At 45.2% G+C, this 20,317-nt stretch overlaps 1 protein-coding gene and 1 pseudogene across 12 annotated transcripts in view; both read right to left on the bottom strand.

Annotated features, from left to right (window-relative positions):
* Positions 1 to 320: 320 nt before the first annotated feature.
* EML5 (EMAP like 5) overlaps positions 321 to 20,317 on the bottom strand; it is a 173,485-nt gene continuing 153,488 nt past the window's right edge. For 6 of the 12 annotated variants that reach the window (XM_070065495.2, XM_008271941.5, XM_070065494.2 and 3 more), the window contains 11 exons: positions 13,283 to 13,456; positions 12,399 to 12,607; positions 10,418 to 10,575; positions 7,680 to 7,794; positions 5,245 to 5,433; positions 4,910 to 5,082; positions 3,663 to 3,825; positions 2,712 to 2,815; positions 1,864 to 2,017; positions 1,271 to 1,371; positions 321 to 1,052 (listed from right to left, as the gene is read on the bottom strand). In XM_070065495.2, the coding sequence (XP_069921596.2) occupies positions 1,016 to 1,052; positions 1,271 to 1,371; positions 1,864 to 2,017; positions 2,712 to 2,815; positions 3,663 to 3,825; positions 4,910 to 5,082; positions 5,245 to 5,433; positions 7,680 to 7,794; positions 10,418 to 10,575; positions 12,399 to 12,607; positions 13,283 to 13,456 (1,577 nt within the window). In that variant the 3' untranslated portion in view covers positions 321 to 1,015. Of the gene's footprint in view, positions 1,053 to 1,270; positions 1,372 to 1,863; positions 2,018 to 2,711; positions 2,816 to 3,662; positions 3,826 to 4,909; positions 5,083 to 5,244; positions 5,434 to 7,679; positions 7,795 to 10,417; positions 10,576 to 12,398; positions 12,608 to 13,282; positions 13,457 to 20,317 lie in introns of those variants that run through there. The other 6 variants (XR_016226441.1, XR_016226442.1, XR_011385002.2 and 3 more) reach the window with 6 other exon arrangements.
* On the bottom strand, positions 19,228 to 19,752 carry LOC149120141 (cytochrome c pseudogene; annotated as a pseudogene).

The following is a 20,317-nucleotide window of genomic DNA, read 5'->3' on the forward strand; positions in this document are numbered from 1 at the left end:
TTATATGTTAGAGACTATATTAAATATACAGTATTTTCTTCCAGTAGTTACTACTGCTATCTAAAACATTTAAAAAACTGTACACCATTGGAAATGATAATTCATAACTACTTTCCCATTAATGAGGCTACAATCGTGTTTTAAAACTTCAGTTATAGAGATGACCTCTGAACATAAAAGGTTTACAGCTGAAAAAAATGAAAATACAACAGTCATATACTGCTGATTTAGAATCTGCCTCAATTCAGAACCACAGGGAGGAAAGTGTCCTTTATCAAAGGACTTCATGTTCTCCAGGAACACTGGTGTCCAGCTCCTGGTTTGTTTGTTTTTTTTTTTTTTTTTTTTTTTGACAGGCAGAGTGGACAGAGAGAAAGGTCTTCCTCTGCCGTTGGTTCACCCTCCAATGGCCGCCGCGGCCGGCACACTGTGCTGATCCGATGGCAGGAGCCAGGTGCTTCCCCTGGTCTCCCATGCGGGTGCAGGGCTCAAGGACTTGGGCCATCCTCCACTGCACTCCCGGGCCACAGCAGAGAGCTGGCCTGGAAGAGGGGCGGCCGGGACTAGAACCCGGTGTGCCGGCGCTGCAAGGCAGAGGATTAGCCTAGTGAGCCTCGTCGCCGGCCCTCTTTGTTTCTTAAAAGCTGATCCTTTCCTCTCGGAAGTGCAAGTGAACGGTGAAAACAAAATACAAGTGCTAAAAAGATGAAAAGTATCCAAGTTTTGAGGAATGCTGTGTCCTCAGTATTTTGCACATTCCCCATGAGAGGGGGAGGCTGGTTTTATCAAGTATTCAGTCCTTCCTTGAAATATGTTTTCTGGCAGTGTGCAGATTATGGACAGTTAGCAACGCACATACCATACATTGTGAACATTGACCCTTTTGATGATTCTTTCAGTTACAGTCTTGGGTTAGCACCACTTGGCCATGCAGGTTTTGGTTTTAGGTTTTCTTCTTCTTTAATTGTGGTCTCTTAATGTTAATCTCGTGTGGTCTTCTCAGCATCCAGGTCTTTCAGTGAGGCGCATGTACACATTTCCAGACAAATAAACTGTAATCAGAGGGGAAAAAAGTACAGGTACTTTATTACATTGAGACTTCCAGAAGTTGACTATTTTCAGTTGAGCTTTTGAGTCTTGTAAAATATTTCCTGTTAACTCCTTTTATTCTTTGTATAAGTACATGACCCCAAGGAACCATCAGTTATGCTACCTTGTTAACTAGTAAAACACAATTACTCTTTTGTCTTGAGCTGAGAAAATTACTGACCTGCAGTCATCACCTCCAGCACTAACAACGTGTCGGTCACCACTGGTAAATCGGATGTTCGTCACGTGGGGCGAATGACCCAAGAACCTTTTGTGCTTTGCCTAAAAAAACAATGACAAAGCTCAGGACATTTGCTGCATTCTCAAAGTCAAAGGTTTTTATTAGGAACCATCATTTCTATCGCATGAGCCATGGTTAGAATAGGGAGTTAGGACCACAGCCAGTAAATGTTGCTTGAGTTAGTAATGGATCTGAACTTGAATAATTTGGGTTATTTGGGCAGTCAGATGTCTCCAGATACTTGCAAAATTTTTGCCTGAGGAAAAGTATTTGAAATGTGATGATTGTAGGTTTGGTGAAAAGCTAATCACAGCTTTGTTGAGACAGTTTCCTAAAACAGAACTGAGGGAGGGAAGAGGTTTGTGTTTGCAGCTTCTATTTCAGGATAGTATTTAGGAGATTGAGAAAATTTTAGATTACAAAGTATTAACTTTTTCAAGCCAGAACAAACGTGTTAAATAATATATAAGGAAAATACTTGTGATTGCCATCTAAATTGGGAGTAAAATGATCTTAACAAAACACAAACTTACAAATTTTTCTGGACATGGGAAGTCAAATAATTTAACCATGCCAAAGTCATCCCCTGTTACAAGGCTGATTCCCGAGTGAGACACACAGGCACAGGTGACGTCAGCTTTCTCCGTATGTCTGGACCAGATTCCCATAACTTCATCTCCTAAAGTACTAGAGGGAATGAACAAAGGAAGTCCACCATAGCATGTACAAGCAGGTTTACAATCTGGTTTCTTGTAAATTCATCTCTCTTGATTTGTGTTATTAGAATACAGCAAGCAAATTACGGTAAGGCAAGTTGGAGACCCACCTGAATTTTGTGTTAATTTCTACCTTTTTAGAATGAAGTTTTATGATTTCAAGTGTTTGTATATTAGATTATCCTTTTAAAATTCAGTCAGCACTTTAAGCTGACTGGACTATTTCACATTAAAAGTGATACACTATAGGAATTTAATGGCAGTTTTCATTGACTCAAAAAGGTGGATATGCATAGAACCAGCAAATTTTAACAAACTCATAAGCTATCATTTCTCAGAGCTTCCTTGAAGAAGAAAATACGTTTCTTAACAGCACCCAATATATATTATATTACCTGTTACTAAATTTAGTGTTTAGGAAAATAGGGCATCTTTTAAGCTATAACTTCAATTTCTGCTTTTTATGAGAACTTGCCAGATCCTGGAAACTGATAAAAAGCACGGAAATACGTTCTGGCATAAACTTAACATTCATTATTCTCAAGGTTCAGTAACAAACACTTAAACCATCCCACTAGGGAATAATAATGGGATTTTAACATTAGAATCACGATTTCCCAACTTTCTGACCAAAGTCAGTAGTTCTGGGCATATGAAGTATTTACCTAGTCCACGTGGCCCATGTAATCCTGTCAATGGCCACATGGTCCAGAAGAGGTTTTCCTGAAGGCACTTCATAAACATGCCGTTTGTAGCAGCCACTGGAGACCTTCATCATGTTAAAATGGGACAAGGATTGGTGAGAAGCAAAATCCACAAGGGTTTATAGAAGTGCAAATTCTATTTGACTACATGTCTAACATCAAGAATGCAAAAAAGATCACCACAAAAACTTAGAAAAAGTGGAGGAAGGGGCCAGCACTGTGGCACAGCGGGTTAAATGGACACTGGTTTGACTCCCGGCAGCTCTGATTCTAATCCAGCTTCCTGCTAATGTGCCTGAGAGAGCAGCTGGTGGGCCCCTGCCACCCATGTAGGAGACCAAATGGAGTTCCAGGCTTCTGGCTTCAGCTGGCCCCATCTGGCTGTTGTAGCCATTTGGGAAGTGGGGAGTGAACCAGTGGATGGAAGATCTCCATCTCTCCCTTTCTCTGTAACTACCTTTCAAAAAACTTATTAAAAAGAAAAAGGTAGAGAGATTGAGTGGAAATGAACGGGAAGATGTAGGTTAGCAGATGTGAAGGATGAATAATAAACAACGAGGACCTACAGGTTACAAAGTTGGGCTGTTTTGGGGTTTTCTGCTAAATGAAGGTAGCTGTTATTGCCACAGTAACAAAATTATTGTATAACAGGTGATGGGTATGTTAATTTGCTTCCTACAGTAACCATTTCCTATCATAAATATGGATCCCATAACATCATCAAGTATACTTTAAGTATACTCAGTAAAATTTATTTTAAGAAAGAATGAGGCATTACAGAATTAATGCAGAAACTGAACATAAACAAAGGCAAGAGTCAAGAAGCTCAAACTAAGGAACTTTACATGCGCTCACTAAAGAACAGAGGTAGAACTGCCCTGGTCAGCTGGATCTGCAGTCCTGGGGCTGTACCTGGAGATAGCTGCTGTCTGCAGAGAAGTCCATCTGAATGACAAAGCTCGGGATGTCTCTGCAGTAGCTGATTCTGTTCAGAGCCGGGCCCAATGTTAGGTCATAAAAGTCCACCGAGTTCTCACTAGAACCCACTGCCAGATATCGGGAATCTGGACTGAACCTGAATACATAACAAAATGTAAAAAATGTGAGGATCACATAAAATAGTTTAAATGTTAAACATCAGTAACTCTAGTTCTTGAAAATAAGTTTATGTGTGGTAAATCTTCAGATTTACCTGATCATGTATTCTAAGATTATATTTATTTGTGTTACATGAAATGGGCTTTATGTTGTACTTCAATTTCCAACAACTGTTTTCCCAATTCCTTTTGGAACACTTTTTTGTAAAATTGGTTCACGAAGGATAAGGTATGAAAACAATGTCTTAATAGCTAAGAACACTGGTTAACTCACCTCAGGTGGTGAAGATGAAGTTCACTAGTTTGAAGCTTGGAGCATGTACATGAAAGACCTAGTGAAAATGACTTGCTTAGTGGTCCTGGGAGGCAGGGTGGGACAAGCCAGCCTTTTGGAAGTACTGCCTGAGTTGCTGAGCACCTCAGAGACTTGCAGGGCTGAGAGGAGCCACTGTCCCTGTGAGGTAACATTCTGTGGGAAGTTTTATTTGCAAAGGGATTTTACTGCTGAAGAGAGTGGAAGCTCTGACAGAGGTAGACTTCCTAATCTCACCTGGGTTGTAGCCACTGCTAAGCTTAACCAACAAGAACCAAAAGGCTCGGCTCAGGAAAGGTCTAAAGATTACTTTGGCATATAAGTGTTCAACGAACAGTGGTTAAATGACAATGAACTACATGTTCCTAAACTGAAATCAGGAGAAGACATGTGTGGGCCTGTAACTAGTTTTCCAAGGTGACAGCTTTTGAAGGGCTGGTGGCTCTCAGGTATTAATAGTGGGAGATAATTCTTGGCACAGTGAAAATGCTGGACATGTCTAATGTGACGCTTGTCAAATATTACCTAGTACTTGACAATACGTGGCATTGTGGTTGGCGCCTAGTAGAATTATTATTTAGCAAGGAGCAGTAAGTTACACAAACAGCCATATTTCAGCACACAATTTATGACATTTAAAATGCTACCGGCCCTCAAGACCTTTGTTGAAGGTGTGGACAAAAATTTTTCACAACAAGCTGGGTCATTTAAGTATGTGCTAGAAAATGCTAATCTATTTGTTGACTAACCTGATATCATGGATTGCACATCGTCTATCTCTCTTCTTTCCCCATATTTTTAGAGAGCTCACCAATAAAATAATAAATTCTCCATTTTTCATTCCAATAGCCACCATGTCCCCTTCAGGGCTATAACACACAGTACGGGCAGCATGTCCCAAATTCACTTTGTTTAACATCTTCTGCATAAGAACCAAAAGAGTCATAGAAAACCACATTAAATGAAGTTTTTACAAATTAAACCAATTTCCTCTAAACATTCTCAACATTATTCCGAGATGGTTAAGCACTAGCGGTTTAGAACTTCTACTTCTTAGAAGCTGGATCTCATCGTTTGCACCTACTTTATCAGCAACGTCCCAGAGTCGCACGGTCCCATCCTCCGCAGCAGAGAGGAAGAAATCCTTGGAAGGATGTGTCGCTAGTCCCCAGATCGGCCCATCCACGTGGCTGTTAACTAAAACGTTACAGGCGGCGTTCTTCTCTCCAACTTCAATTATTTCAGCATTCCTTGTCCCAACTAGTATCTTGCCCTGAAACAGAAGTGAGACCAGTACATTTATGTAACAACAATGCTTTTCCTAGTCATAGGACTCTATGGACCTGACTGCAGGACTTAGTCACTTTTCACTAATCTGGTAGCAAGTCACTGGTTATTCGTGTGCAAATGTTCACACATGGTGAGAGCGCTGGGCTGAGTTGCATGTTAGCAGAGTCCATGCTACAGGACAGCTTTTCCCTGTGGTAGTACCACCACCTGCGTTCCTCAATAATCAAAGCTGACTTCAACCATCGTAATCCCAGGATTTCCAGAGAGGGCTAAGGCACTGGTATAAAAGCAGACCGACCTGAGGTGGGGGGATGGGGGGGTGGGGACTGGTGCTGTGTTGTGGCAGGTAAAGCTGCCGCCTGCAGTGCCAGCATCCCACCTAGGGGCTGGTTTGAATTCCGGCTGCTCTACTCCGATCCAGCTCCCTGCTAATGAGCCTGGAAAACAGCAGAGGATGGCCCAAGTCTCCGTGCATCCTCATGGGAGACCTGGAAGAAGTTCCTGGCTCCTGGCTTCGGATAGGCCCACCTTTGGCCATTGTGGCAATCTGGGGAATGAACCAGTGGATGGAAGATCTCTCTCTCTCTCTCTCTCTGCCTCTGCCTCTAACTCTAACTCTTTCAAACAAATAAATCTTAAAAAAAAAAAAAAAGGCTTGGAATTTTTAAGTTAAAAAATTGGGGCTTCTGGCGTAGCAGATAAAGCTACCACCTGCAATGCCAGCATCCCGTATGGGTGCCAGTTTGAGTCCTGGCTGCTCTACTTCCAATCTAGCTTCCTGCAAATGCACCTGGGAAAGCAGCAGAGACAAGCCCAAGTGCTTGGGCCTCTGCTCTATGTGGGAGAACTGGATGAAGCTCCTGGCTCCTGGCTCCTGGCTCCTGGCTCCTGGCTTGGCCCAGCCCCCTGCTGCTGCGGCCATTTGGGGAGCGAACTAGCAGATAGAAGATCTGCCTCTTCCTCTCTCTAAATCTGCCTTTCAAATAAATAAATCTTTATAAATAAAAGGAAATAATATGTAGACCGAGGAAAATATATCTATGATTTGTAAACTCAAAAAATGTGTTTAGGGATGTGGTACTTAAAAATGGAAGGGCCAGGGTGTGGCACAGGGAAGCTGCCACTGTGACACATGAATCCTGTATCAGAACCACTGCAGTCCCAGCTGCTTCACTTAAAAAAAAAAAAAAGATTTATTTGAAAGGCAGATGGGGCCGGTGCCGTGGCTCACTTGGTTAATCCTCCGCCTGCGGCACCGGCATCCCATATGGGTGCCGGGTTCTAGTCCCAGCTGCTCCCCTTCCAGTCTGGCTCTCTGCTGTGGCCCAGGAGGGCAGTGGAGGATGGCCCAGGTGCTTGGGCCCTGTACCCGTGTGGGAGACCGGGAAGAAGCACCTGGCTCCTGGCTTCGGATCGGCGTAGCTCCAGCCGTAGCGGCCATTTGGGGGGTGAACCAACAGAAGGAAGACCTTTCTCTCTGTCTCTCTCACGGTCTATAACTCTACCTGTCAAATAAATTTAAAAAAGAAAAAAAAAAGAGAGAGAGGTTTTCCATCCACTGGTTCACTCCCCAGATGGCTGCAATGGCCAGAGCTGCGCTGATCTGAAGCCAGGAGCCAGGAGCTTTCTCTGAGTCTCCCATGTGAGCGCAGGGGTCCAAGGACTTGGGCCATGCTCTACTGCATTCCCAGGCCACAGCAGATTGGAAGTGGAGCAGCCAGGACTGGAACTGGCACCTATATGGGATGCTGGCACTGCAGGCCGGGGCTTTAGCCCGCTGCACCACTTATGATCCAGCTCTTTACCAGTGAGCCTAGGAAGGCAGCAGATTGGACCCTAGTCACCCAGGTGGAAGACCTGGCTGGAGTTCCAGACTCTGTCTTTGGCCTGGCCCAGCCCTAGCTATCGAGGCCATTTAAGGGAGTGAACCAGCAGATAGAAGATACATCCTTCTCTCTGTTCCTCCTTGGAAGGAAAGGAAAGGAAAGGAAAGGGAAAAGGAAAAGGAAAAGGAAAAGGAAACATGGAGGTTTAAGGCAGTGTCTGGCTTCCTGTCTTATGCACTGGCTGCCGTTCCCAGCCTGGAGGCGCTGAGAAGGGAACCACGGAGAGTGCCACCGTCCAGCAGTCGGCCTCCGTGTATTACGTGGTCAGTGCTCGGCAGGCCGCAGGGCTGAGGGCTGACACGGTCTCTGCTACTGCCGCACAGCAGCTCGAGGCTCCGCTTACTTTGCCTCTGCACACGGCGCGGACGCAGTCTGTGCTGTGGCCTGTCTCCAGCCGGAAGGCGCGGCACCGCCTCAGCTCCTGGTCCCACAGCTTCACTGCTCCTCCTTCTTTGGACCTAAGTAAAAAACAACCAAACCCAAATCCACACTGATTATTGGCACAGCACATCATTCTCATATAAGAACACTAATTTCAGGGCCGGTGCTGTGGTGTAGCAGGCAAAGCTGCCACCTGCAGTGCCGGCATCCCATATGGGTGCCAGTTCAAGGACCGGCTGCTCCACTTCCGATCCAGCTCTCTACTATGGCTTGAGAAGGCGGTAGAAGATGCCCAAGGCCTTGGGCCCCTGCACCTGCATGGAAGATCCAGAAGAAGCTCCTGGTTTCTGGGTTCGGATCAGCACAGCTCTGGCCATTGCAGCCATCTGGGAAGTAAACCAGCAGACGGAAGACCTACCTACCTCTCTCTGCCCCTGCCCCAACCCCCAACTGCCTCTGCCGCTCTGTAACTCTGCCTTTCAAATAAATAAATAATCTTTAAAAAAAAAGAACACTAATTTCACAAGAAGAATATCAAAATAAATAAAAACCAAGGTCCTGAATCTCAACTTTTTGTGGCAAATTTAGGATATTCTACATTTTTTTAAAAAATTTTATTTATTTGAAAGAGTTACAGAGAGAGGTAGAGCCAGAGAGAGGGAGGTCTTCCATCCACTGGTTCACTCCCCAAATGACTGCAATGGCCAGAGCTGAGCTGATCCGGAGCCAGGAGCCAGGAGCTTCTTCCAGTCTCCCATGCGGGTGCAGGGGCCCAAAGACTTGGGCCATCTTCTACTGCTTTCCCAGGCCATAGCAGAGAGCTGGATTGGAAGAGGAGCAGCCAGGACTAGAACCAGCACCCATATGGGATGCCGGCGCTGCAGGATGGGGCTTTAAACCACTGTACCACAGCGCCAGCCCCAGGATATTCTATATTTCAGCCAAAGTAAACATTTAGCTCCAGCAAATTTTACTTTATGAAATAGCCTTCCTGACAGCGTAATTTTACTTACCCCTACCGTACGTTATCCTCTCTTAACACTTCCTGCTTAAGGATGTGCACAAAACAGTTTCTAATGTTAAAAGGGTAGTTGAGGTGCAAGGTGAGATATTAAGATGACAGATGCTAGGCTAGAGATTTTACTTTTAATGACTCAAAGAGAAACATTTTTTAAAAATTTTCTTTCTTTATCTGAAAGAGGGAGAGACAGAGAGATCTCCCTTCCACTGGTTCACTCCACAGATGGCTGCAATGGCCAAGGCTGGGCCAGGTCGAAGCCAGAAGCTTCTTCCAGGTCTCCCACATGGGTAGCAGGGGCCCAAGGACTTGGGCCATCTGCTGATGCTTTTCCCAGGCCATTAGCAGGGAGCTGGATCAGAAGTGGAGCAGCTGGGACCTGAACTGGTATCCACATGGGACGCTGGTCTCGCAGATGGTGGCTTAACCCACTATTCAAGAAATACATTCCTTGTCTGCCATTAATTTATCCCACTGAGGGGCTGGTGGTGTGGCACAGTGGGCTAAGCTGCCACTTGTGAGTCGGCACCCCATATAGGAGCTTGGGTTGAGTCCCAACTATTCCATTTCTCATCTGGCTTCCCGATAATGCGCCTGGGAAAGCAGAAGATGGCCCAAGTACCTGGGCTTCTGTCACCCATTGGGGAGATCAGGATGGAGTTCCTGGCTCCTAGCTTTGGCCTGACATAAGCCTGGCTGTTGTGGCCATTTGAGGAGTGAGCCAGAGGATGGAAGATCTGTCTCTCCCTCTCTCTTGCTCTGCTTTTCAAACAAACAAATCTTAGAAAAATTCTACTGAAACAGTTTAAGAGCCCACCATGAACAGGGTTGTATATAACTAAATGATATGGAAAATACAAGTGCTGGAGTAATACGTAAGAGGTAAAACACAGCACATTATGCGTCTCCTCTCAGAAGAAAGTGTCCCTTAATTTTTTCTGCTAAATGAATTGCTTGTCTTAGGAAGAACTTGCCCGAGTCCCGTTTGCATTCTTCTCTGCTGTGAGAAGCTCCTGCGCTCACGTGTGATGTACGCAGGTCCTTTCCCCTGTGGTTTCCTATATGCCTTCTTAAGCACGTAACAGGTCACGTTTCAACATGCGACTGGCTATGCTGATGGCAAAGCAATGACAAGCATCTGGCTACTGCTGGGAGATCTGAAAATCACTCAGAAAAATGCCTCTCCAAAGATTTAAATTTGGAGGCCTCGTTTAAAACAATGTTTCTGCCTCAAGCAAAAGCAAACAAGGTGGTCTGTCTCTCATCCTTTCTATGCAACCATGTGCCTTTTCCCCTCTTAGCATCCAGTCTGAGAAAGAAGCAGGCAGTCAGGATGCATCCGGACTCAAAGGCAAAGACGACTCGGGGTCCCCGTCCCTCAGCAAGCAGGAGCACAGGCAGGGCGTTAGGCGATTCTGAACTTGTGGACAAGCTTCTATCCACACCTCAGGAGAAAGGTCACCCCATTGTTGGAATTGAGGTTTATCTATAGCGTGCGAACAAAACCTTGGGAGTGATTTAGGACCAGCGATGAGACAACAGAATGGATGTGAAAGGCAACCAAGGCAAAGTGCAGGAGGATCAGGGAGGAGGAGCTGGAGCCTGAGAAGAACCAGAAAGCCTCCACTGGCTCCCACGCATGCGCACAATTCAGTGAGACTGGGACAAGAAAGAGAACTCACGGCCTCTCCTTGCCACCGGTGACAATAAGTCCATCTCGCAGCGTGGTGTACATGGCAAACACGGGCCCGTTGTGGGCTCTGGCCACGACTCTACACAGTATGTGGTCTCTCCACACACAGACATCTCCACTGATGGTACCTGTAAACGTCAAGTTATTCTGAAAAGGAGTGGGGAAGGGGGAGATAAACTCATCAAAAGGTCAAAGAGAGTTCAAACCAGACGCAACCTCCCACGTGAGGGCATGCAGGGCAGAGGGGGGACCCGGGCAGTGGTCTCAAGAGGCAGGAGACCCGAGCTAGCAGCTCTGCTTTGTTGGGACCTTTCCTGACTCTATTGGTTATTTAACTGTAATAACCCTGGGGCCGGCGCTGTGATGTAGCAGGTAAAGCAGCCACCTGCAGTGCCAGCATCCCATTTGGGCACCGGTTCAAGTCCCAGCTGCTCCTCTTCTGATCCAGCTCTCTGCTATGGCCTGGGAGGGCAGTAAAAGATGGCCCAACTCTTTGGGCCCCTGCACCAGGGTGGGAGACCTGGAAGAAGCTCCTGGCTCCTGGCTTTGGATCAGCTCAGCTCTGGCCATTGCGGTCACTTGGGGAGTGAACCAGTGGAATGGAAGACCTCTCTCTCTCTCTGGTTCTACTCTCTGTAACTCCTCTTTCAAATAAATAAAATAATTCTTTAAACAATTGTAATAACCTTGGATAGTTCTTTCCTTCCAAATATTTAATTTTAGTTTATCCCTTTGCATTGCCTCACCCTAGTTTTCCAATAAATAGCTTAACGGTCACTAGTAACTGAGTGAAAATAAGAACAGGACGGGAAGAGGACCTCTTCCTAGGTTTGGTAAAGAATTCTGCCACAGCACGATGCCTGTGACGCAGACACAGGAGCGGCTAAGATGCTGTGACCTCATGCAGACCTCACGAAGCAGACCTGGGAGCATCGGGCATTCGTGTCACTTTCTCATCAGGAGTCAAGGCCTCAAGCACAGAAACCAGCGTTCTCCCGTCCTGCCTTCCCAACAGCCCTGACATAGACGATACTCAGAAACCCCTAACGCAAGCCTGTGTTGTCTCACTGACCGCTCCACTGCTTCACACACTAATCCCCCTGCTTCTGGTGTTTCAGTCTTCCTGCTCACTTACTGAGAAAGGGCAACTGATGACACAGGAATTTTATATGTGAAGAAAGTTAGCCAGATGGGCCAATCACACGCCAGATGCACGTGACAGTGTTGGGCTTTCTTTGGGAGTAAGTTACTGCTCTTACAATCTGATTACTTACATGTTCAACTGAGGTATGACACGGCAAGACTAACATTTTCAATAGCCTTTCTTAAAAACTTAAATGTGCACTTAAATGTTCTAAATTATAATTTTCTTTTTTCAAATATTGCAAACCCACATAAACACAGTAATAAGGGTATCTAATTGCTTTTTATTGTACCAAAGCCCAGCCAGGGTAGGTATTAAAGGAAAGAGGCCCAGATGCGATGGAGTGAGGAGGGGGTGAGGTCTTGAACATTTCCCCTGTTGTCAGGACTAGGAACTTAGAGACACTGGCACAGCCTACTTCCAACCAGAGGAAGAACAGTTACGACAGAAAGCAAGTGAAATCCTAAATTCTTGCTTCTTGATTTATGTCTCTTACTCTGACAAATGGCCAGAAGTCCATGAAAAACTCCAGACAGAAATCTGGGGATATTTACAGTAATAAGAACAAGATCAACGAAGGCTTCTGAGAACAGCAATGACCAAGGACCCGAATGTTTCACTGTACTCCCCCTTCCCTCTCATTACCTTTCTTTCCCACCCATCACTTCTGAAAGTGTCAGATTTTTTGCAAGACAAAATACACGTCTGACCATGACACGGAACAGTCAGCAGATTACAGAGGCCACATAGTAATGGCAGTGTGGCTGAGGCACCAGCAGCTGCAGTTGCCATAAGCACACCACCGTGCGCGCGTTAGGAAACATACTGCGCCAAATGCCACAGCCAGCATGGTCTGCATCCGGGCGTCCTCCAGCGTGCTCAGGAGCCCTTTTCGGCTAAGAAGAGCCCTTCCTGCCAACGTCCAGAACTTCACGTGTTTAACTCCCACAGAGACAAACTGGGTGTCTGAGTCTGGGCGGAACTCTGCCACAAAGATGCGCTGATTGTGACCAGCTCTGCTGGCGATCCTGGCACCTGGTGAAGGAGACAGGGAAACCCTCGGGGTTAGTGTAAGAACCAAGGTAACTAACCGCTAGGATCCGACAGTTCAAGATATGCAGCTAGGAAACAAATGCAGCTAAATCGCAGGCGGTGGCCCTTGCAATCACGTGACGTGCAAGCACTTGTCCACAGTCCCGTCCACCTCGCTGCGCGGTCACGTTCATAGAGCTCCATTGCGTTTAGGAGCCACTTCAGACTTCAAGGACCATGCCCACCATTTTTTTTCTGTGTAGCTCCATTAACTTCTCTTTATTTAAGTTTAAGGCTTTGTCTAAAGCATATTGGGTAATATTACCCTATTGCTCTTCTATTATCATTTAAAATCTATTTCAATTTCATTAAGACCTTTCATAACCAAATTAATAATTAGCAAAGACACACACACACACGCACTGTTTCTTATGGAAAGGAAATGGCAATGTGACAGCTGTGATCCTAGTTAACAGTTTTATTCGTTTATCTGTTCATAAGCTTCCAGTTTCACAAGGTTAAAGTAGAACACACCTGTAAGCACTACCTGTATACTGTGTACTGTGCAGGGCTACAGTGAATGGTAGCTTCAATGGCCAACTTAAGGCCAATATTAAATACAGAGTTCGCATGACTAGAGTATCCTCTTAAAAATCACACATACAGAAAGAACCCTACCTTCTTGCCATCTCCAGATAGTAATGGTGTGTTCGGGATCTAGTCCCACGGACAGCAAGAGTTTGCCAGTGGCACTGAAGCTGACTGAACACACTCCCTTTGAATGGTAGCATCTTAGTATAGATAAAGTCTGCTTGTTCATCGCATCCCAGATGTGGATAGAAGGCGCTGTAGCTGAAAAAGACAAGATCCAGAAGCTGTAACGCACCTGCTACATTTCCACATCCAAAGCTGATGCATCCGTGAAACATAGAAAAATATGTACCAAGAAAAAACTGTACTTAACATAGAACAGCCCAAACTGAGACTAAATTTTAAAAAGGAAACAAGCGGGAAGGGGAGTGAAAAGCAAGGAAAAAAAATGGATGCATCTCCAGGCTACATCCCAAATGGCATTTTTGAGAAGACAGTATTTAGACAAGCTAATCAGGCACTCACAACATTAAACAATTCCTCAAGAAAGGCACATTTCATACACATTTTCATCATCATACAAATGTGTGGCGAGAACTGGATACGTATTTCCAAGTACCTCAGTGATGTCCTTCAGCAGCCGACATTTAAGCCAGCTGACACACATGACACCCTGGTGTCTTCCTGGTACAAGGCATATGAAATACACATGTCCAGCATGACTCAGTCAGGCTAAAAGCAAGGATTTTAGGCCATGGTTGTGAAAAGGGTTTTTACTGCAGCCACTTCATGACCACAGCACAGCTGGCCGTTGCAGCACAGACAGGCTGCGGCTGGCAGAGCCGGGCAGATGGAAAGTACCTGGGCCCTGGGTGACTGTGGGGCTTCGGGGGCAGCACACTCGGGCGTGTGCTAATAAACGTCTTTACTGTGTGCTGCAGAGACCACACGGAGGCCGGCTAGAGCCATGTGATGGACATCTGCCTGTGACTACCTGTACCCATGAGAGCTTTCCCTTCCCAGACTCCCCGAAGGATCCAAAGTGTCCAATTCTTTCTATTCTTTTTAAAGATTTATTTATTTTTTATTTTTATTTTTTTGACAGGCAGAGTGGACAGTGAGAAAAAGAGAGACAGAGAGAAAGGTCTTCCTTTTGCCATTGGTTCACCCTCCAATGGCCGCTGCGGCTGGCACATCGCACTGATCCGAAGCCAGGAGCCAGGTGCTCCTCCTGGTCTCCCACGCGGGTGCAGGGCCCAAAGACTTGGGCCATCCTCCACTGCACTCCCTGGCCACAGCAGAGAGCTGGCCTGGAAGAGGGGCAACTGGGACAGAATCCGGCGCCCCGGCCGGGACTAGAACCCGGTGTGCCAGTGCCGCAGGCAGAGGATTAGCCTATTGAGCCGTGGCACCGGCCTGAAGATTTATTTTTTATTACTTGAAAGGCAGAGTTACAGAGAGAGGAAGGCATTTAAAACATTCTGTCAGAGTCTTATCTTGATATTCGCCTTTCCTATATACTACACTGCAGAATAATCACTTCAAATTGAAGGTTAGGTGGAAGTTCCTCAATTGTGCAATTAAATGGATTTTTGAAATGTGGAATTTATCTTTGCATTTGCATCAAAATCTGAAAAATGCTGCTGGAACTGTAGTTTCAGCCCATAAAATGTATTTCTTGCAAATCTGTGGGAATTGGGATCGTGTTTCTTGTTTTAGTTTTCAACATGAGATTTAAACATTATGTGTTTGATTTTATCAAAGTTTCACAAGTACTGTTTTCTTGGTAATTTTTTTTTATTTTTTATTTATTTATTTATTTTTGACAGGCAGAGTGGACAGTGAGAGAGACAGAAAGGTCTTCCTTTTGCTGTTGGTTCACCCTCCAATGACCGCCACGGCTGATCCGCAGGAGCCAGGTGCTTCTCCTGGTCTCCCATGGGGTGCGGGGCCCAAGCACTTGGGCCATCCTCCACTGCACTCCCGGGCCATAGCAGAGAGCTGGCCTGGAAGAGGGGCAACCAGGAAAGAATCCGGCGCCCCAACCGGGACTAGAACCCGGTGTGCCGCAGCACCGGCCATTTTCTTGGTAATTTCAAGTTACATTGATTGGTGCTGTGGCAAAGAAGGTTAAGCCTCTGCCCACAGTATCAGCATCTCATATGGGCGCCAGTTTGAATCCTAGCTGCTTCACTTCAGATCCAGCTCCCTGCTAATGCACCTGGGAAAGCAGAAGGGACCCCAAATAGGGCCCCTGCATCTACCCTGAAAGAAGCTCCTGGATCCTGGCTTTGGCCTGGCTCAGTCCTGCCCATTGAGGCCATTTGGGGAATGAACCAGTGGGTAGAAGATCTTTCTCCTTTCTCTGTCTCTCCCTCTTTCATTTCAACTCTACTTTTCAAATAAATGAAGCCTTTTTAAAAATATGAATAACTATATGCTTTACACATCTTACATTTTTATAAACTTTGTACATTTATCCAACTGTTTTTCTGCTCCACACAAATTTTTATCACTAGTCTTTTTTTTAAGATTTATTTATTTTATATGAAAGTCAGAGTTACAATAGAGAGAAGGAGAAGTGGAGAGAGAGATAGAGGTCTTCCATTCGCTGGTTCACTCCCCAGTTGACCACAATGGCTGGAGCTGTGCCGGTCGGAAGCCAGGAGCTTCTTCCTGGTCTCCCATGTGGGTACAGGGGTGCAAGCACTTGGACCACCTTGTACTGCTTTCCCAGGCCATAGAAGAGAGCTGGATTGGAAGTGGAGCAGCGGGACTCAAACGGGCACCCATATGAGATGCTAGCACTGAAGAACTGGCCCCACCATCAGTCTTTTTTTCTTTTTCTTTGTCTTTTTTTTTTTTTTTTGACAGGCAGAGTAGACAATGAGAGAGACAGAAAGGTCTTCCTTTGCGGTTGGTTCACCCTCCAATGGCTCGCTGCAGCCGGCGCACCGCACTGATCCAATGGCAGGAGCCAGATACTTATCCTGGTCTCCCATACGGGTGCAGGGCCCAAGGACTTGGGCCATCCTCCACTGCTCTCCCGGGCCACAGCAGAGAGCTGGCCTGGAAGAGGGGCAACCGGGACAGAATCCGGTGCCCCGACCGGGACTAGAACCCGGTGTGCCGGCGCCGCAAGGCGGAGGATTAGCCTAGTGAGCCGCGGTGCCGGCCCCCACCATCAGTCTTAATACATCTTAGCAGAACCCAGTTCAGATTGTACTAAATTTATGCTTTCTTAACCTCTTTCAAAATATTTTTTTAAAAAATAGATTTACTTGAAAGCCAGAGATGAGAGAGAGAGAGATCTTTCATCCACTAGTTCACTCCCCAGATAGCCACAACAGCCAGCTTTGGGGCCAGGCTGAAGCCAGGAGCTTCTTCTAGGTCTCCCGTAAGTGTAGCAGGGGCCCAAGGACTTGGGCCATCTTCCACTGCTTTTCCCAGACCATTAACAGCAAGCTGGAAGGAAAGTGAAGCAGCCAGGACATGAACTGGTACCCATAAGGGACACCAGCATTGCAAGCAGCAGCTTTACTTGCTATGCCACAATGATCTTAATATATTATCCTTTGTAGTTCCATGGAGACTATTCACAGAGTCTAACTCTTTAGTTTCTTTGAAGTTGGTAGTTTGAACAACTATACTGGCAGTATTGGCAGTTATCTGTCAATCCCTTAGGAGCCAAGAGATGGGTAGGCATTTGATACAGTGGTTAAGACCTCAGTTGGGGTACTCATGTGAAGATGTTGTACATCGCACTCTTTTAGCACAGCAACAGTGCTACTGAGTAATAAACACAATGTTTTGCCATATCATTTGATAATAACATTATCTATATTTCACTGTGCCTTGTAAGTATGATACTCAAAATTGACTTTTCTCTCCCCTAACCCCCTTGTTTTGACATGAGGGAGACATACTAGTTAAAACACAAAGTAAAATATGATACATTGATATACATAATGCTTAAAGCCTGTGAAATTACAACTGTGTCACTGCCACTACAGTGTGCTAAGCAGCACTGCAGGAGGTGACAGTGTCATGTACAGTCTCTGCTGCAAACTCAACCCTGCCACTGGAGCATGAAGCTGCCAGAGACAACAGGTACCTGAACGAGCAAGGCTGTGTCCAGCAAAGCTTTATTTATGGATACTGAAATTGGAGTTTCATGTAATTATGTGTCATAAAAATGTTATTCTTCTTTTGATTGTTTTCCAACTAAAAATTAGTTAAAACTATCCTGAGCTCATGAGCTGTACAAACACAGATGATGAGCCAGATTTGGGCTCAAGTTTGCACTTGCTCTTGAGTATAGCCAAGAAAATAAGGATTTTGCCTATTGTGTTGAATAACTTTGTAGTTGAATAGTAGAAAAAATATCTTACATGAAAGATCTCTGTGAGACAGACCCCAGTGAAAATAAGTGGCCATCAAAGAAGGATGTACTTTTCTCTGAAGGGTGGAAAGAACTTCCACTTTGTTTATGGCCTTTTCTAAATACTGATGGAAATTGTGGATTCAAAAGGTTTGAATCCACAGCTCATGTCAGGAGCCTCGAGCAATCACTGACATCATACATAAGGGTGTTGACTGTTAACAACAGGAGTCACTGTGCACTTACTTCCTATGCAGGACTTCTGTCCTCAATGAGTTGTATTATGAAAATTAACTGCAAAACTTGTTCTCAAACATTTTGTGTGTGTGTGTGTGTGTGTGTTTGCAAATTGTTAAAATCTTTACTTAGTAGAGTTGGTCTTTGTGTATAAAGTTAACTGAAAATGAATCTTAATGGAGAATGGGACTGGGAATGGGAGAGGGAGGGGGAGGTTGGACGGGAGTAGGGGTGGGAGGGCAGCTATAGTGGGGAGAATCACTATATTCCTAAAGGTGTACTTGTGCAATTTGTACTCATTAAATAAAAGATTTCTTGGGGGGGCGGGAAACAAGAATTGTTTTAAGTGCTTTATGTACATTATGTAATTTAATCATCACAGTAATTCATCTTGGTAGTCACTAATTATCATACAGCTGGTAAGAGGGAAAGTGAAATTAAAAGTTAAATATAAATCAATAAATTTTATTACCTAAGAAATATTTTTAAAATTTATTTTATATATTATATAGCACATATATAATATCAATTATTGTCCATATTAGATCAACAGATCATTTAAGGATTTAAAAATAACTTTTTTTTTTTTTTTTTGACAGGCAGAGTGGACAGTGAGAGAGAGAGACAGAGAGAAAGGTCTTCCTTTTTGCCGTTGGTTCACCCTCCAATGGCCGCCGCGGCCGGCGCACTGCGCTGATCCAAAGCCAGGAGCCAGGTACTTATCCTGGTCTCCCATGGGGTGCAGGGCCCAAGCACCTGGGCCATCCTCCACAGCACTCCCGGGCCACAGCAGAGAGCTGGCCTGGAAGAGGGGCAACCGGGACAGAATCTGGTGCCCCGACTGGGACTAGAACCCGGTGTGCTGGCGCCGCAAGGCGGAGGATTAGCCTAGTGAGCTGCGGCGCCGGCCTAAAAATAACCTTTTCTTACTGATTGAGTATGCCTTTATATAACAAGAAAATCTGTTAAATTAACAATGTGCATCCATTGTTTTTTTTGTGTGTGTTAAATATTCTTTATTTGATATGCATAAACCACACTAAAATGCCTTTCAGTAAGTAAAAGGCAGAAGTTTAGATACAGGAAATTCTAATTAGATTGCCACAGCTAAGACCAAAAATACGAAGTAGACATTTCCAAATGTCTTCAGCTCTTGCCTTAGGCAGGTAAAGAACAAGTGAATCTTGTTCAGTTCTGCGACAGTGAGGTAATTTCCCCAGCATTTAAATTTAAATCCAATCTCCCGACAGGTTTTGGGATGGCATTGACAAGTTTTGTTAGTTAAGTCCAATCATATCCTTAGAAGGGCAAAACAGTGAGGGCATTCACTGAACTGGAATTACTACCAAAATTTCCTATTTAACCACACAAGGCAATATTAGACTGTCGGACAAAAATATTCTGTCAGCCATTCATGATCTGAATTCTGGTGTATGAGAATTAAATTATGGCGCACATAAAAAAAGTCACGGGACATTGCTGTTTTGTAATAAATAAGGCAGTGGCTAGCTATTATTCATTCGTAGTTTTTTTGAGATAAGCTATCAAGTCTGCCCAGCGAAGATCATTTTGGTTCCAGGGATGTATTTCTTGGGATTCTCCAAATACTCCATCAGAGTGTCCTCTCCCCAGGTGATGCCTTTGTTCTTGTTGGCGTCTGTGTAGAAGACGGCCTGACCTGTCTTCCGCCTGAACAGACCATGGAGATTTGGTCCAGTCTTGTGCTTGCCTCCTTTTTCCACAGTGTGGCACTGGGCACATTTCTGAACAAAAATCTTCTTGCCTTTCTCAACATCACCCATTTTTAACTCTCTCATTAGTAGCTCACACCCTAAAGGAAGGCACTGGGAAGCTGGATGTCCCGCTCACTAAGCCCAAGGACACGCCGGCCTGCGCCTAAGTACCGGCGTTCCATTGTTTTTAAATATTATAAAAACTATGCTTTTTTCAACTATATTTTCATTTTCTGTCATTAAAAATGAGAAGTTTGATAATAAAACAATGCCCAGGCCGGCGCCGCAGCTCAATACGCTAATTCTCCGCCTTGCGGCGCTGGCACACTGGGTTCTAGTCCCGGTCGGGGCACTGGATTCTGTCCCGGTTGTCCCTCTTCCAGACCAGCTCTCTGCTGTGGCCAGGAGTGCAGTGGAGGATGGCCCAAGTGCTTGGGCCCTGCACCCGCATGGGAGACCAGGAGAAGCACCTGGCTCCTGGCTTTGGATCAGTGCAGTGCGCCGGCCGCAGTGCGCTGGCCATTGGAGGGTGAACCAATGGTAAAGGAAGACCTTTCTCTCTCTCTCTCTCTCTCTCACGGACTACTCTGCCTGTCCAAAAAAAAAAAAAAAAAAAAAAAAAAAACCAACAACAAACCACACCAAAAACAAAAACAAAAACAAAACAAAAAACAACAAAACAAAACAAAACAAAAACCAAACACCTTGCCCATTTCAGGATTTGGAAAGCCAGGACTATAGTGAATAGCAATGGTGAGAGAGGGCATCCTT

Source organism: Oryctolagus cuniculus, chromosome 20 (assembly GCF_051225735.1).
Source record: "Oryctolagus cuniculus isolate XC-2025 breed Fujian yellow rabbit chromosome 20, ASM5122573v1, whole genome shotgun sequence".
NCBI classification, from domain to species: domain Eukaryota; kingdom Metazoa; phylum Chordata; class Mammalia; order Lagomorpha; family Leporidae; genus Oryctolagus; species Oryctolagus cuniculus.